The following is a 15,220-nucleotide window of genomic DNA, read 5'->3' as shown; positions in this document are numbered from 1 at the left end:
AGCCAGAAACAAGAGCAATCAATCTCATGCATTGGTAGACTGACATCTGAGTGTTAGCAGTGCATTTTTTTCAGATTATTTAGGAACCTGAGTTATGTCCCTGTGTTGGGAAATAGCACCTTATCTGCCTAAGCATGCAAGGATTGTATCCTTGCCATCAAGCTTCTGTTGGAGCATTTTTGCAAACAGGATTGCACTTTGTTAAAGACCTTGGTGTTAACCTCAAAATAAGCTGCTGTTAATACTTGCTAATATGAATCTGGCAGAAGTGAATGAGTTGGCTGTTTTGGTTCCCCCCCTCCAGGACTTCAGTACTCTAATTCCTGTGTGCACTCTTGCATATTATCTGCATCAGCCTGAAGCACGGAGGTCAGTTTATGATTATGAAAAACCTTTTTTTTAATGGAGACTTCCAAAGCATGCATTGGCAGAAGTGTTTATCTGTGGGACTTTCCCAGTATGTCATTGGCCATTTTTGAAAACTGAACATCATGTGAAAAAGTTTTCCTGTGTGATCAATGGGACAATGTGGTTATGTGGCTTTTAGCTGCAGCCCTAGTATCTCATTTAACTGACTCACTGCTTTTATATTTTGTTCATTTTTCCTATGTAATACATGACCTAAATTTCATAGCTAACTAGGTATAGAAATCAGTATTTTATTCCCTTGGATCCTATATCATTGTTCTCTTAAATTATAAGTCATGTTACAATTTAGGTGGTAAGCTATGATGATTTTTTAGTATTGGCTCCACTTCAAACTAAGTCAGCAAATACTTTGCTATTAAACCATGTATTTCCTGTGTTCTGTTTAGTTATTTTTAAAAGGAACATAAAATTGCTGTTTTGGTAAAAATCTTACCACATTAAGTTTGACTTTTATCAGTCCTGTTATTTTTCTGCAAGACTTTGTTGTATTAAACGTTAGGCATTGTCCCTGGAGAGCAAAGCTAACACTAACTGAATCTGGCTTCACAGGTTTACAATTTTCCATATTGACTTCCCCTGTCTGGATAGTGTCAGAGCCATTTCAGGTAGCAGTGGCTGAAAGAGTAACACTACCTGTTGAAGTAACTGCTCCCAATGATTGTGCAATTTATTATTTTTTTTTTCCTCTCTCTTCTATGTGTGCTTTGATGGATCAGGCGTTTTGCAGAGCTTTCTAGAACATTTATTTTTTCTGTCCCAAGAAGATCTATGCCTGCTGGTATATCTCTGATGCTGAGAAAATCACTGCACTCTGCTGAAAAAATGTTATTGTTTGCTGGCAGGTGAAGAACGTGATAACGGCTAAAATTCTAGCAATGACTTATGATACCTTGACATGTTTGTCCTCAATTCCTGAGTCAAATCAATTGTTTCTCTTCCTGGCTTACTCCTGGGGGCAGAGGGCTTCACGGTGGCATTTTGTGATCCTTCTGTCTAGCCCTTGTTGGGAAGGATTTGCGTTTCAGTAGCCAATACCAGTTTTGATATCGTCTTTATTACTGTGAAGAATGAGACACAGAAGAATTCAGGCTGAGCCTCCGTTAGTCGTTAGGTAGTGATGAATTTTCTTTGTTATTTTCATTTATGGCTACTACTTTCACTTGAAGTTTGAGACAAGCTAGGCTTTAATCTGGAAAATCAGGAGTTCATCTGAGCCAGATGCTTTGCTGTGGAGGGAGTAGATGCAACATTAGAGTTAAGTACAAAGAGTTGTAAGAATCTCGTCTGCACCCACTTGAGTGGTGCATCTTCTAGAGCCATTGAATAAACCTACAGGCCATTCTGATGTTAAAACAATTTGAATAATCTAATGAAACTATGGATAGGTGCAACAGGGGGCTTTCCTTTGCCCCGGCCCTCTACAAAATGCCTAATGCATAGTGAAGTACATTTCTGTTGCTTTAACTCTCTGGGGTTGCTGTTGTATTCAATTAGTCTTCATGGACTGTTTCTGCTGATGTTTTCAAATAATTTCAGTTGAAAAATCCAGAGTCTTCTATGCAAACGTCTGATGCTGTACCTTCTTAGACCTTGAATGATTCATGAGTTTTTCTGCATTTATAAAATGTCACTCCTTTGGTTCATTATGTTACATAGTCTGAACATTTCTGGTTTCTGTGACGCCAGCTTATCCACCTTTACTGTGGATTGTTACTGCTTTCGAAAACAAGCCTTTAACAGTTCTTGAACAGCAGATGCTTATTCTTTAATGACATCTTGGCTTTCTTCAGAGATGTTACAGATCCTAAAAGGTCCAAAGCAATTTGTTTACTGCTTCTTAGAATCTTTCTCACTGGAATGTCCTGTTTTATTCAGCATCTTGTGACTGCTTACATGTAGTTGGTTGTGCTGAGCCCAAACTAAGGATTGATTACAGTAGTGTTTAGATATGGTGAACTTTCCTCCCAGAATTTACCTGACGCTGAGTTTCTGCAGTTGAATTTGGACAAGTCCTTCCTGGGCATCTACTGTTAAGCTTTTGCCAGTGTTTCTTCCAACCCTCCCAGGACAGGATGATCTGCAGTTCATAGCTGAAGCATCATTGTTCCTCTGTTTTTCTTGGCCCCAAGTTTTTTTTTTTTTTAAAGCCTGTTACTATTTTGGAAATAAAACTTTGATTTTTCAAAACATTTTTCATTATTTTACTTTTCCTAAACAATTCCAAACCTTTGCAGTATTGGTATGTTTAAGTCAGTGGAAAAAATTATTTGAAATTTGGAATGAAAGCTTTAAGCAGTCAGATTCATTGGTTATAACACCATTCAGCTCACTAACAAAGTGCTCCATTTGGAACTAATCAGAGCTTTGTGATTTTTCTAGGCCAATTTGAAACTGCTTTGCTTTGATGTGTGACTGAATCAGATAGTATATGAGCTCAGCCAGTCAAGACATATGGGCTAAATTAATCTTTACCAAGTATATAAAAATTAAATCTTTATGGAAAGAATTGGAGGTTATGTATAAACAAAATGCAAATTTTAAACTGCACGCGATGCTTATTGTAAGGGTAGTGGAGAGAAGGGAATACAAGATAGGAGGCAATATATTGTAACAAACTGCTTGTTTAGAGATTTCTGTGAAACCATGTGGCTGTGTTCTTACTCAGTGTCAAGTACTGTACGGGTTTATATTTGCTGGTGGTTCTGAGTATTGGGAACCTGGTTGTTGAGGACAGTGTAGTCTTGCCCGAATCTGATTTTCTAGCTTGCTCTCTTACTCAGTTGCTCTTCTGAAATCTCCCATTGCCAGCAGGATGGTGGTGTCATTGCTCAGACCGGTGGAACTTCCTCTCAGCGGTAAGCCGCTGGAGTGAGAGTTTTAATGAGCTCCAGGAGAGACATGTGAGATAAGCCTTGGTAAAGACTGACTCTGGCAAGGAGATTTTAAACTATTCCCCCCAAGCTTAAAGCTTAATGGCTAGTCTTTCTAATGTGAAACTTAGTATCAAAGTTTTTGTGACTGGTGGAAAGCTGTGCTAAACAAGCCTATAAGTACGCTTTAGTTTTTGATCAAAAGGTAGACTAACAGTGCTGAAAAGGAAAGCAGGTACTTGTAATCCTGCTTTCTGTGACACTTATCTGTCTGTCTGGATTGATTTCTTTGCGCATATAAGCTTTTTTAAATGGAAGTCAAGTATGCCAAGTCTTTCACTTGTGCTACTGGTTTTAGCTCCATATAAATCTATAAACAATGGAGTTTACAATAGGTGATTGTATAGAGCCGGGGATGTGTTATTTTTGACTTGGATTGTGTATTCCAATTGATGTCAATATGTAAGGCTAATGGTAGGGTTAGCAAAGTATTGTTTTAAGCATAAATTGTCCTAACTCATGGCACTGTCTCAAGTAATCAGGGTCTGAGTGAGCCTTTTTCCCTACAAGGACCTGTAGTCGCTGGTATTGGTTACCATGAATAAAGGATAGCTTCTTTTGTTATGTTGATGCACGTTTTCTCCTGTGATTTGTGAAAGGCTAAAGTACTTATTAAATTCTAATTACAGGTCTCCATACCAGGATTTAGTTATTCAAAATGTGGCAGTTGAAATGCAAGTAATGCATTAGTTAGTATGAGTGCTTTTGTTAGTCTTAACTACCTCTTTAAAGCACACTTTCCTCCTTAAGATATTTAAACCCTTGTGTTCAGTATTGCTAATGTAACTGTTCATCCACTTCTGCTTCTCATTACCTAGAAAACAAGAGAGTAATTGCCTTGCTTAAGAGGCAAGCATTGAATGTTACACTACAAGTAATAGATGTTTTTATGTGTTGCTACATAATTGTGAATACTCTTGTGGACAGCATCTGAAGTGGGTAGTGTTCAATTCTGCCTTTTCTAATGACTTATGTTTGTTTCTGTAGTTTTAAGTAATGGTGAAAATATGTTTTCTTACGCTAAATGCAGTTTAGAAGGTACATATTAGGCCATGAAGTCTGTTTTGATGAGGCAGCCTTCTGCTCAGGCATTTTTAGTGTGCAATTTTTCATTGAAATATGATCATGATAGCAGGCTTTTAAATGGCAAAGACAAGAAAATTAGTTTTTTTGCTAAATTGGAATTAATTCATTGTAATCTGTGTGGAAATACTTTGAAATGCCTTGAGTCTGCATCTGTGTAGATAGGTGACATAAACATGATATTTTTTCAAGAGTACTTTTCCCCTAGTTTTCATGTTGAAAAGTTAAGAACTGCAGTATGGAGAGGTTAAGGGTCTTGCAATATCTTTACAATTGACTGCTGTGTGACTATTGTTTATAAAAGAATTATACTTTAAGTAGCTTTATAGATTAGCCAAGATAATCTAGATTTGTGACTAGCTGCTGACTGAAGCAATTTCCCTGAACTGTTACTTGTGGAATATCGGTAGTAACACCCCTTGGTTTTAAAAGAAGTAAACGTCTCCTGCCTGCCTTCAACGTGGTTCTGCTTGCTCCTCAGGAAGGTGTGATGTTTGCACATTCCCTGAGTTTATTTTATTGGATTTTTTGTGGTTTTTCTTTCCAGGTCACTCCAAGATCCGAGACCCCCATCAACAGTGTCAGTAACAGTTTGGAAAATGTACTACATACATCAACACATTCCATTGAGGAGTCATTACCCAAGAGGCCTTCGGGGAAACACTCCAAAGGTGTGTCCTTTTCTGCCTGTGTACTTCCAATGGGGGAAGAACTCATATCTCTTTATGGTGATTCTTGTTGTTTTAATTGTGATTCGAGACTGGAAGTTTGCTTAAGGAAGTCATAGAAGGGTTTTTATAGGAAGTATTAGTGTGTCAGTGAGACACACACACCATGCTTATTCTCCTGTTGAGAAATCAGCAGGAAAGTTCCTTATGAATTGAAATACCAGTTGAGCTCTCATGAAAGATTCTGTTCTCAAAGAGTGAATATCTCTGACACTCCATCTCTCATCCTTGTAGTAGCAGGTTATTTCTTCGATGAAGCAAATGGTGATGAGTGTTGCTTTACTGGGGAGGAGGGAAGGCATTTAACACAGTAGTTAGGCTTCTACTTCCACCTTTCTCTTGGTTCATAAGAATGTGTAAGCGAGAAGCTGAGGGAAGAGGAGTGGAGGATAGGGGAGAGAGCTCTCACCTTTCTCAGCACACGTGTGCACCCTGAATATTGTTACAAAATAAGTCTTATTTTTGTAATGCTATATTGCATGTTGACCTGGCTAAAAACTGGGCTTAGCAAATTTGAGTTAAGTATGAATTCCAATTCCACACTTCAGGCTATGATTACAAATACTAAAATGTCTAGGTTGAAATGTGACTAACAGTATTTTGTTTAATGCATACAAAAAGCACTGTTAAATGAGAAAAGTCTTTGAACTGCTATTTGTGTAGACAACTTTTGTGAAGTCTTTGTGGTGTTAATAAAAATACCTCTGTATGGCAGAACTAATGCAGGGAAATATACCATCACATTAGCAGCACCAGTATATTACCTTCAAATGTTATTAAAAATACTGTCTTGGACCATATAAATTATTTTTTTATTTGGAATTAGTCTTCAGAGTTCTGTTTCCTTCTCTGCCACTGGCTTGCTTCATAACCTTGCAAATACAGTTTAATACCACGTAAACAGTGGTCAGGAATTTTAGAGCACATCTTCAGAGGAACTGATACCTGTTGGAAAGGGTTAAACGTACCAAGGAAATGTTCTTAGCTTGCCTTCACTGGACCTCCTTTTCTGTGACATACTCAACTATAATCCCAGTAGCTGTAAGCAGCAGTAATTTTTTTACAGCAGAATAGTGCTGTAAGTAGCTATTTCTCCAGCTGTAAAAGCTATCAGGGTAGAAGAAAATGCAACGCTAAGCAGCAGCATGGGTAGGTTTGTGGCTTTCATCAGATTAAAAATAGGACAGAGTTCAACACTGTTTTCATTTGTACTTGGTGATTGCTATTCCAGTACCATATATGCCAAGATTAGTCATGGTACACTGTGAAAATTAATTAGGTTTTCCTCTGATCTGTTTTATAGAATACCTGCTTAATTTTCAGGGAATGTAACTTTTTAATTTATAGATTGTCTTAGTGGTAGTTGGTAAAAGGAGTTGTGGAACAAATACAGTTTTCTTACTAACTGATATTCAGTTTTCTGGTTCACCAGCATCAAAGACTGTCTTGAATTCTCCTTCATGTATGATGGCCTGTCTGGTAGGGAGTTCTGCCTCCTATGCTTGGAGTACAATTGAAGATTATTTACCAGCCTGGAGCCACCATTGCTTGCTTAAAGATTTCTCATCCTCATAGCAGACACATCTCTTAATTTAGCAGGACCTGCTAACCTTTTAACCTAGAGCACATGAAATTTAGTCATGAGAGTATGGGATGGACAGGTTGCTTGACCAGTTGTGTAATTCTCGTGTTGATATTTTCTAGTGAGTCTTGTTTGAGACAGCTTGAGAGGACAGGATTTCTTCTCACTTGTGGTCAGAAATAGTGAGCTGCCTGTTTGTCGCTCTTCTTTTAGCAAAATACTGAAGCTGCAAGTATCTCCATTAAAAAGGCTGTAGCTGAAACAGAGGAAAAATGAAAGCTCATGAAAGGTGCCGTATCCATTGTGCTTAGTTGGATTATAGACAGTTCGTATTAATGCAGTGAATGGCTGTAATCCTGATTTGTAGAAATGTCAGTAATATAACATACTCTGTATATAGTTGAACGGTGAATGGGTCTGTAGTAAGCCTGGACCTGGAAGCTATCAGTGGCTGTATTTTCCCTAATCCACGCTTAAAAAGTAGCTTTTAGCATAAAATATTTCAAGTTTCAACACGGGAGACAAGAAATGCGCAGTATATTGCTGAATACTCTTTAACAAACAGTGGTGGAAGTCTGTATGTATTTGCATTTGCATTAAGTGGTTAGCGGGAAACGTTCATATATGCTTCGTGCAGAGACTTGTCAAATGCACAACTTCTGAATAATTTCACCATCCTATCAGTACAGACTATTGCTGCCTTGGGAAACAAATTTATAAAATGAGTGTCAGTCTGAGAAGTCCATAAACCTTTCCTTTTATCTCAGAGGCCTAGCTAACCATGGGAACACTGTCAGGCTTTGGGGGTGCTGGATCTGTGCTGTAATGCCCAACTTGTTGGGAGTGGTGACCAGCTGGGGCAATCACATAGTTATTTAGCAAAATTCACCAATTTTTCTAGGCTGGTCCTCCAGTCTTAGCTAAAGTCCCTTCGGCATGTATCAGTACTAAATGAGGGTAAACCAGACGGACATTTCTGCAAAGAGTTGTGATGCGAGGAAGATCCTGTACCTGTTCACATAAGCGTTTCAGGTATCCATGCTTCATCTGGACTTTTATTCTGTAAAATCAAGTTCAAAGATTTGGCCTATGCAAGTTTAGAAAAAATACGGGTGGGTATTGACATAGAAGGATGTGGACCTCTTAAATCTGATAGCTGTAACATGCACTATAAATCGTGCCTTTTATTTTAATCATATTTTTGGATCTGTGACTTGGGATTGTTCAAACCTATTTTCACAGATGGGGAAGTTATTTTAACTGGAGGTAACTTCAGGAAGTGGAGACTTTCCATGTTCTTGGGGACTGGCTATTGTTGTGCTTGTAAGCTGCAAACAGGCTTATTTACAAGTTTTAAGGTATTGACAAATCTCAGTGGTCAAGGAGAACAGAGGCAAATACAGATAGATTCTTGTGTTACGTGTAACTGAAATTGTTTTACCAGGATGTTTTACCAGACCTTTCTGTCTCTTTTTCCACTGTTTCTAGAATGTAGTTGGATTTTAACTATGGTTTTAACACTGATCTGACCAAAGTGATCAGATTCAAATGAAGGGTGGGCATTTTTTACACATGGGGTGAGTTGAGTGCCACGCTGTCTTCCTTGTGTTGTCCTAGGCTTTTTTTCCACAATACAACAAGAATTCTACTGCTGCAGAAGGTGTCAGTGTCAGAAATGTTGATTCCAGGTTCAAAGACAAGATTTCACGCTCACAAATTCTTGCCTGATAGGCACATACTTTAGCAACAGGGCAGCTGTACAGTGATGGTCCCCTTCTATAGGCAGGTTTGTGTTTCCCAGCACAATGCCATCAAAGTCAGCAAATTTACTTGGAGGCATTCAGATAAAGGCACCAAGGCAGGTTGTCTTAGATTTAAGGACTTTACCTTGCATTTTCTGGGGAGCCATCTCAGAACCTTTTCTTAGTATCAAGTGACCCAGGTGGTTAAAGAAGGTCAGTGGTTAAAAACAGTATATTCCCTAGCAACTTTTGTTTTGCAGGCAATCCTGTGCTGGTAGCTAAGGGAAATTAAGTTGTTATGCCAAAGTCCAGAAGGAGCTATCTGACCTGTGGGAAGTCCCATTCACAGAGCTAATTTGTAACAAGCCTATGGATGTAGAGTTGTTATGACCTTGTGTGGCAGTTCCTCAAAGGGTAGTTATGGTTATCAAAGCTGAATGAAAAATTCAGCTTTTGTATTTTTTTACAAAAAGCGATAGGAATTTCCCGTACACTAGAGATGTTATTAATTTCTCTAAGAGTAAGGATCCAAGCAGATTTGGCCATTAGAGGTGGATAGCACTGTAGGCAAGTACTACTCTGTGCATGTGACATATTTTAGCAATGTATTAAACATGGTCAGCGACCACAACATATTTTCCAAAAGCACAGTGGAATAAAGTACATTAGACCAGATGTTGAAGTGCAGAACAAAAGAATCTTTATAATAAAGGCAATGTAAGTTGCAAAACATTACAGTATGAAGACCGTGCACTCTTCATAGTGTAATTTCTCATAATACTGAGTAAAATTTTGATTTGTCACAGCCTCTGTTTTAAATTTTCTGCAGTGAAAGTTCTGTGTTGGTATTTATAAGATGTTCATTACTGCTGTGAGGCTTTGCAGGTGGCATTTACCACTGTTTTCTTCCATAAAGCAATCTGGAAGATGGTTTCCTCAACTGAACAAGTCTTATTTTCTGTGAAGTGATAAAAATTCCCCTATTCTTATGTTTCCTGTATATTTATCTTGCCTTTCCGCTGTTGCCACACAAAACCTCAAAATTGTCTCCAAGCCAGTCTCATTTCAAATGAAGCAACTGATGAAATATGATCCTTATATAGTGAAGCTGAATCACAATTCTTGCAACACATGCATCTAATGATAGTCACAAACTGCTTTCTGTGGACAGAGGGGAGTAAAGCTTTTAAATTTAAAATGGGTGCAGTAGGCTTTATTCTACAATCTGTACTCCATTTAGTACTCCTGCTGAGCACAGTAAAACTTCTTGCTTAATTGAAGTTATGCTATTAGTCCACATACAGGGTTCTGCAAAGCCTCGACAGTGTCCCAGGCTAGAATAAATACATAGAATAACACGTGACTTACTGGACAAAAGGAGCTGCTGTCTCTGGACATGAGGAATAACAAACTTTAGAGAAAATGCATCTCAGTAATGTATTTATTTAATTTTTTAATAATATTAGGATGTAAACTATATCCTTGTTTGCAGTAATCATGTTGACCTCAGGTAGAATGAGAGTTGCAGGTAGGTTAAGCTGATTGTTATGTGCAGCAAGCTTTGATATCTAAATTGTTTCATTACCATAGTCACCAAAAATGTGTGGTATAAGTTATCCAGGACTTCTACCCACTATTTTTGCTACCCAATTTATTTTCTTTGGCGAAATGTGTTTGTATGGTCTCGCACCTTTTTTGTCTCCCACTTCCTTGACTCATCCTTTTTCCACAAGAAACTAGACTGCAGGAGCTCTCTCAGTTAATGGCAATCAACAGTCTTTTCCTCCTGAAATGTTTGACACCAGTTGTTCAGTCTATTGAAGGCAGGCAGAGAGAAAATACAGGGGGAGGAAAAAAAAAAGCTCTGAAATCCTTTTGGTTCAGGGTCCAGACTGTATAGTGCCTTGTTCTGCATCAGTTATATAGCAGGATTATTCTATTTTTAAGTAAATAGATCATCTCAAACAATATTGGGTCAACTACAGTTAGGGTAGAGCTTAAAGAAATATTTAGGCTATGATAATCCTGTAGGAAAAAAAATCCCCCTCTACCAACTGTATATAATTTTTCAGCTGCTTGTATATGTCTTCGTTTATTTTATCTCTGAAGTTGAACTCTGCTTCAAAACTTCAGCAATGTTAGGTTGTTAGATCACACACAAGGCATTGCATTCCTGACTGTCTCTAATGTACTACTTTGGTTTATGACTATCAAGTATTTAGAGTTAATTCTAGCAATCAAATCGAAGGATTAGTGTGCTTAAAAAAAAAAATGTTTTGATGTTGCATACTTCCCCTGTGCTAGGAGATTATTGTACATTAAGTAATTTCTTGCAGACTGTATGTTACATAAATTGCACGGATTGGCCTTCAGTAGTTGGAGTTCAGTTTGGAGTTGGAGGTTTATCTTTCCAGTAAAGACAGTACTCATGAGGGCTTTTATTTAGTTTAAAAAAAAAAAAACCTCAGAAACATTGGATTTCATCTCAGGTATTTACTGATTGTGCAGTTGTACTCTGTGTTTCTGTAGGCAGGCATAGAAGCCCATTTTGTGGCCCCGAGGCCAGGTTAAGTAGCTCACTCTTGGGCTGTGTCAGAGCTGGGAGTGGAGTTCTACAGTCCTGGGGCTGCACTTGGACCCTCTCAAATTTTTTGTTAACTGTTAATAAGTTAACTTGTACTCTCTAGAGGCTGGAGTCAGTATTTCTGTCATCCTTGTTACCTCTCTTTCCACATAACAAGACTTGTCAGAAGAGATCTGGGATTTCTGTGACGAGATACAAAGGGAGAGGAGGGGAGAGCAGCATGGGGACTCTTCTAACTGAATGAAGAGTAGGGTTCTGATCTGCCTACTCATGCAATAGTTGTCATAACCTTTTTGTGCAAATACTCAAAGGTGCTTCTTACTTAAGTTTGTAATTCATGGCTTAGATTCCTTCAAGAGGGCAGCACTTCGTGGTTCACAGGCACTCTACATGAAGACTAAAAGGTCTACCCCTTGGCTGTGAGTTGGTTTCAGTGGGAAGTCATGCTGTCTATATTTACCAGTGGCTCTTGTGTGAGTTCACAACAGGAGACTCTTTAATACACATTTCCTATAAGCAGTTTTAATTGTGTATATACCATGTGCCTTGTTCAAATATTCACCTAAAATAATGCTTATAACAAGCATATACCTAAGGGCATTATCTTGAATCTGCTGAGTGGTTTTTTCTTTAGTCTAGTTTGGGCTTCTTGCTTGTTTTTCATCAAAGGTGATGGAATCACACTGCTCAGGCAGCTCTGTCAGTCCCTGTCTTATTAACTGTTGAGCCTGTTGATTAAATTGATTGAAATTTGACAGAGGTATTTGGAGTTTTTATGTACAGTAGTGTCTGGATAGAAGAGACTCATTCATACTTCCATCATGAGGAGAGGTTAGAACAGTTCAGCCCTTACCCTGTTTTCTCTGCCCAGCCACACAGAGTGGGTGTTTTTTTCTGGACTAGAGGCAATGTGCTGATTGTTGCCCAGCTGGGCAGTTCAGGAGTGTCCTGTGCACATCACTGGAGGGGATGCAAAACTGAACTGGCATCCTGCAGAAGTAAATGGGTGTGCAAGAGAGGCAGGTGTCTTGCAACAGTAAGTGTGCCTGGGGAAGACAGGTAGCTACTTACATGTATATGGTTAGGAAGTATGTGGAAAATTTGGAAGAATTTAAGGTAGACATGATAGATATGGAAATTAGTATTGTTGTAAGTAAGGGGATATGGGACCGGAGTCTCTGCAGAAGAGAGGAGACATACAGCATAGGTCCATGGGAAATAAGGCTTCATTTTGCTCCTTACTAATTCATCTTGCTTTTATTTATTTCTGTTGTATGAAGACTTGTTCTCAATGTGTGTACTGGGCAATACAGTTTTCCTACTAAATATTAGAAAATGACCAGCTTTCTGCTAAAGTAAGGTCTGACAGTGAAGCACTTGATTTTGAGTACTGTGAAGGCCATTCAATTTGGCTTTAGTGGGAGTTGGATGATACGTCTGTTTATAATGAATTAGAATCATATTACTCTGAAAAATAAAAATTCTAAGAATAGTATGCTGGTAAGTTCAGCCGTGTCAAGGAGTTTACCTCACTGTAATGCATTTCTTAGGCAGATTCATGATCTTAGGTAATGACAATGTAGTTGTTGATATCTAATGTGAAAGGATACTCATATTTAGTGCTGTTTGCCTTTTTGCATGGCTCTTCAGAAGCACAGGAGGCAACACTTAGGCATGCACTTTCTTAGAAGGACTCTCTTGTATTGCCAGTTCATGTCTATGAAGTCCTCAAAGTGCCTGCTATGTCACATTAGTTGTTAATGCAGGTGAAATTAATAGCCATTACCTCAACAGCTGTGGAAGCAATAGCATGACCTTCTGCCGGTAATGAAACAACATAAGCAACTTGAGTTTTTAATTAAAATTGCATTAAATGAGCAAAATTAGTGCTTCTCAAATCGTTAGGTAATGGCTTAATGCGGAGCATCTTCAGAAAAAAAATAGACCAGAGTCATAATAGAATTAAGTAGTGAAAACTTTACCTGGTGTACATCTTGGTGGACCTAATGCTTAACCTGCATTTATACTGGAGATCCTTTATAAAGGCAGGGGGTGGGAGGAGAGGAAATTTGAAATTTAAAAACTTATTGAAGGATAGAAAACATCTTGTGCAGGACTTTAGGTAAAACCGAAGCTGAACATTAACTGCCGATTCTTACCTCCTGCAATTCCTGCTGCAACCTGATGGCAAATAGCTCACTAGGACTGGACATTTCTGTGTCTGCTGCTTGAAGATTCAGGGATGTGTGAAATGTTTAGAAACGCTCAGCTGTTCATTGCATCTCTTTAGAACTTGACACCCTTTAACATCTGGAAGTGTCTGTTTTGAAATAACCCGCTTCACTGTCATGTTGAACAGAGGGGTACAAGAATTTAAAATAAATTACTTGCTTACCATATCTAGGCTTACATTTCCCTTAAACTAAATTGGACAAAAAAATACCACTTTAAAGAAGAAAATAGGAGTGATTCACATGTATTCCTAGAAAACCATAATGTCCTAGCCCATTTTTTTTACCTACTGTCACAAGTGCACTAATGACTAAATGGCAATTTTCTTGTGTATGGCATGCTTAAGAAGCTGCTGCTTAGTTATTAGCTGATAAATGTTCTTTCCATTCCCTTATCAGTTTATTGTTAAATCCCCCATTTTCCAAAGCACACTTTTAATTTTCATACACCTTTATATTTAGATTAATTCTTTTCTCCAAAAGGTGGTTCCCAGGAGGTAATAGACTTAAAGTACAACAATTTTATCAATAGATAGATAGAGTTTTTACAGGTAGTTGCATATACAAGTTAGAAATGTTGTCACCCCCCACAGATTTTTGGGTCCAGATATGAAAATTCTTGAGAACTTAAAGTAAATCTTAAGTTTCTTGCTTTACTTTTGATGTCTGCATTAGGATTCTCACATTGGGGCTCTTCTCTGCAGTCACGGAAGGCTGGTAATTTTCAAGAGAATCAGACTACTGTAGGGAAGGGATACCAGATATTGCAGGACTTTCAATAACATTAGAGGAATTGGTGATATTGGGAATTGGAAACAATAAATTCTGGCTTCAAGTAGGGCAGTAAGTCACAGGAGGAGATGCATTATCCTTAGTCTGAGCACTGACATGACATACTGGTCTGGTTTGAAAATGAGGAGGTGGGTGGAGAGGAAGGATGAGAACATGTCACAAGAAGCTGTTTACTTTGCCAGCAATTTTCTTTGCTTTTCCCTCTACGACAGCAAATATTTCTTTACTCTGCTTCTCTTCTTTCTAATCTGGAAATGACCTTATTTAGTAAACGACAACACTTCCTTTCCATGGAAGTGATCATGATTTCTCACATTCAGTATCTGGCACAAGGGAACAGATGGACTGCAAAGAAGAAACAACGAATGTAATAATACTTAGGCTAGTGAGAGAGACCTTTTGCAAATGGTAACTCATGAGTCTAACTGCTGCAGGACATACGCAGTTAGAGGGGAGGAAATGGGTCATGGTTTTTAAACAATGTTCTCCTGCACTTTTGGCTACCAGCTGATGCCAGGCTTGATTCACAGGTCAGAAGACAGTGGGTGATTTTTATTATTTTTTTAGACTGCAAATTCAAACTTGGAAGGAATCGGTGCCTTGTGTCCTTTGAGGATCACTGTGCAAAAGCTACTGATCCTTGTATTCTAGATATGGCCTTGCTTGTGATTTACTGTAGAGTCTTGTTCACATATCCATCCAGCTAGGATAGTTCTTGCTCCCCATCAGGGCTGGCTTAATGTTGTATAGCTCTCTGAGAAAAATCCTCAGGTTTATGTCAAAATGTTAAAGATTTTTCTAATTGGTGGTCAGAAAGGCTCTTTGGACACTTTTTATAGACAGAAGCAAGTTCCTCCCCTTTGTTTTACTTGAATAGTTAGATATTATTTCTTAAATTATATGTGCCCTCACTATCTTCTATCTCCTTTTGCTAATAACCAAACAAGAAAATGGAGCTATTGGCATTGGGTTCATTATAAATAGAATGAAAATGAAGAAAGAGTGAAGGTGAGAATAGTCAAAGCAGTGAAATTCTGTGTTAATTCAATTTTATTTGGGGTTGTTTAAAGAAAGTTAGATTCTTCTGTTTAATGCAGGCTTAATGTAGTTTTCATAAAC

At 38.2% G+C, this 15,220-nt stretch overlaps 1 protein-coding gene across 2 annotated transcripts in view; it reads left to right on the top strand.

Annotated features, from left to right (window-relative positions):
* The window catches only part of ZCCHC14 (zinc finger CCHC-type containing 14), a 56,085-nt gene that overhangs the window by 9,362 nt on the left and 31,503 nt on the right, over nt 1–15,220 (top strand). For both annotated transcript variants that reach the window (XR_006165729.1, XM_042797444.1), the window contains exon 2: nt 4,990–5,113. Coding sequence is in view for 1 of the 2 variants with exons in the window: in XM_042797444.1 (XP_042653378.1) it covers nt 4,990–5,113 (124 nt within the window). In the remaining variant the exon portion in view is untranslated. The remainder of the gene's footprint in view (nt 1–4,989; nt 5,114–15,220) is intronic.

Source organism: Tyto alba, unplaced genomic scaffold (genome assembly GCF_018691265.1).
Source record: "Tyto alba isolate M040663 unplaced genomic scaffold, T.alba_DEE_v4.0 Super-Scaffold_26, whole genome shotgun sequence".
Taxonomy (NCBI): Eukaryota; Metazoa; Chordata; class Aves; order Strigiformes; family Tytonidae; genus Tyto; species Tyto alba.
Note: the sequence above shows the minus strand (reverse complement) of the source record. Positions and strands in the feature narration are given on the sequence as shown.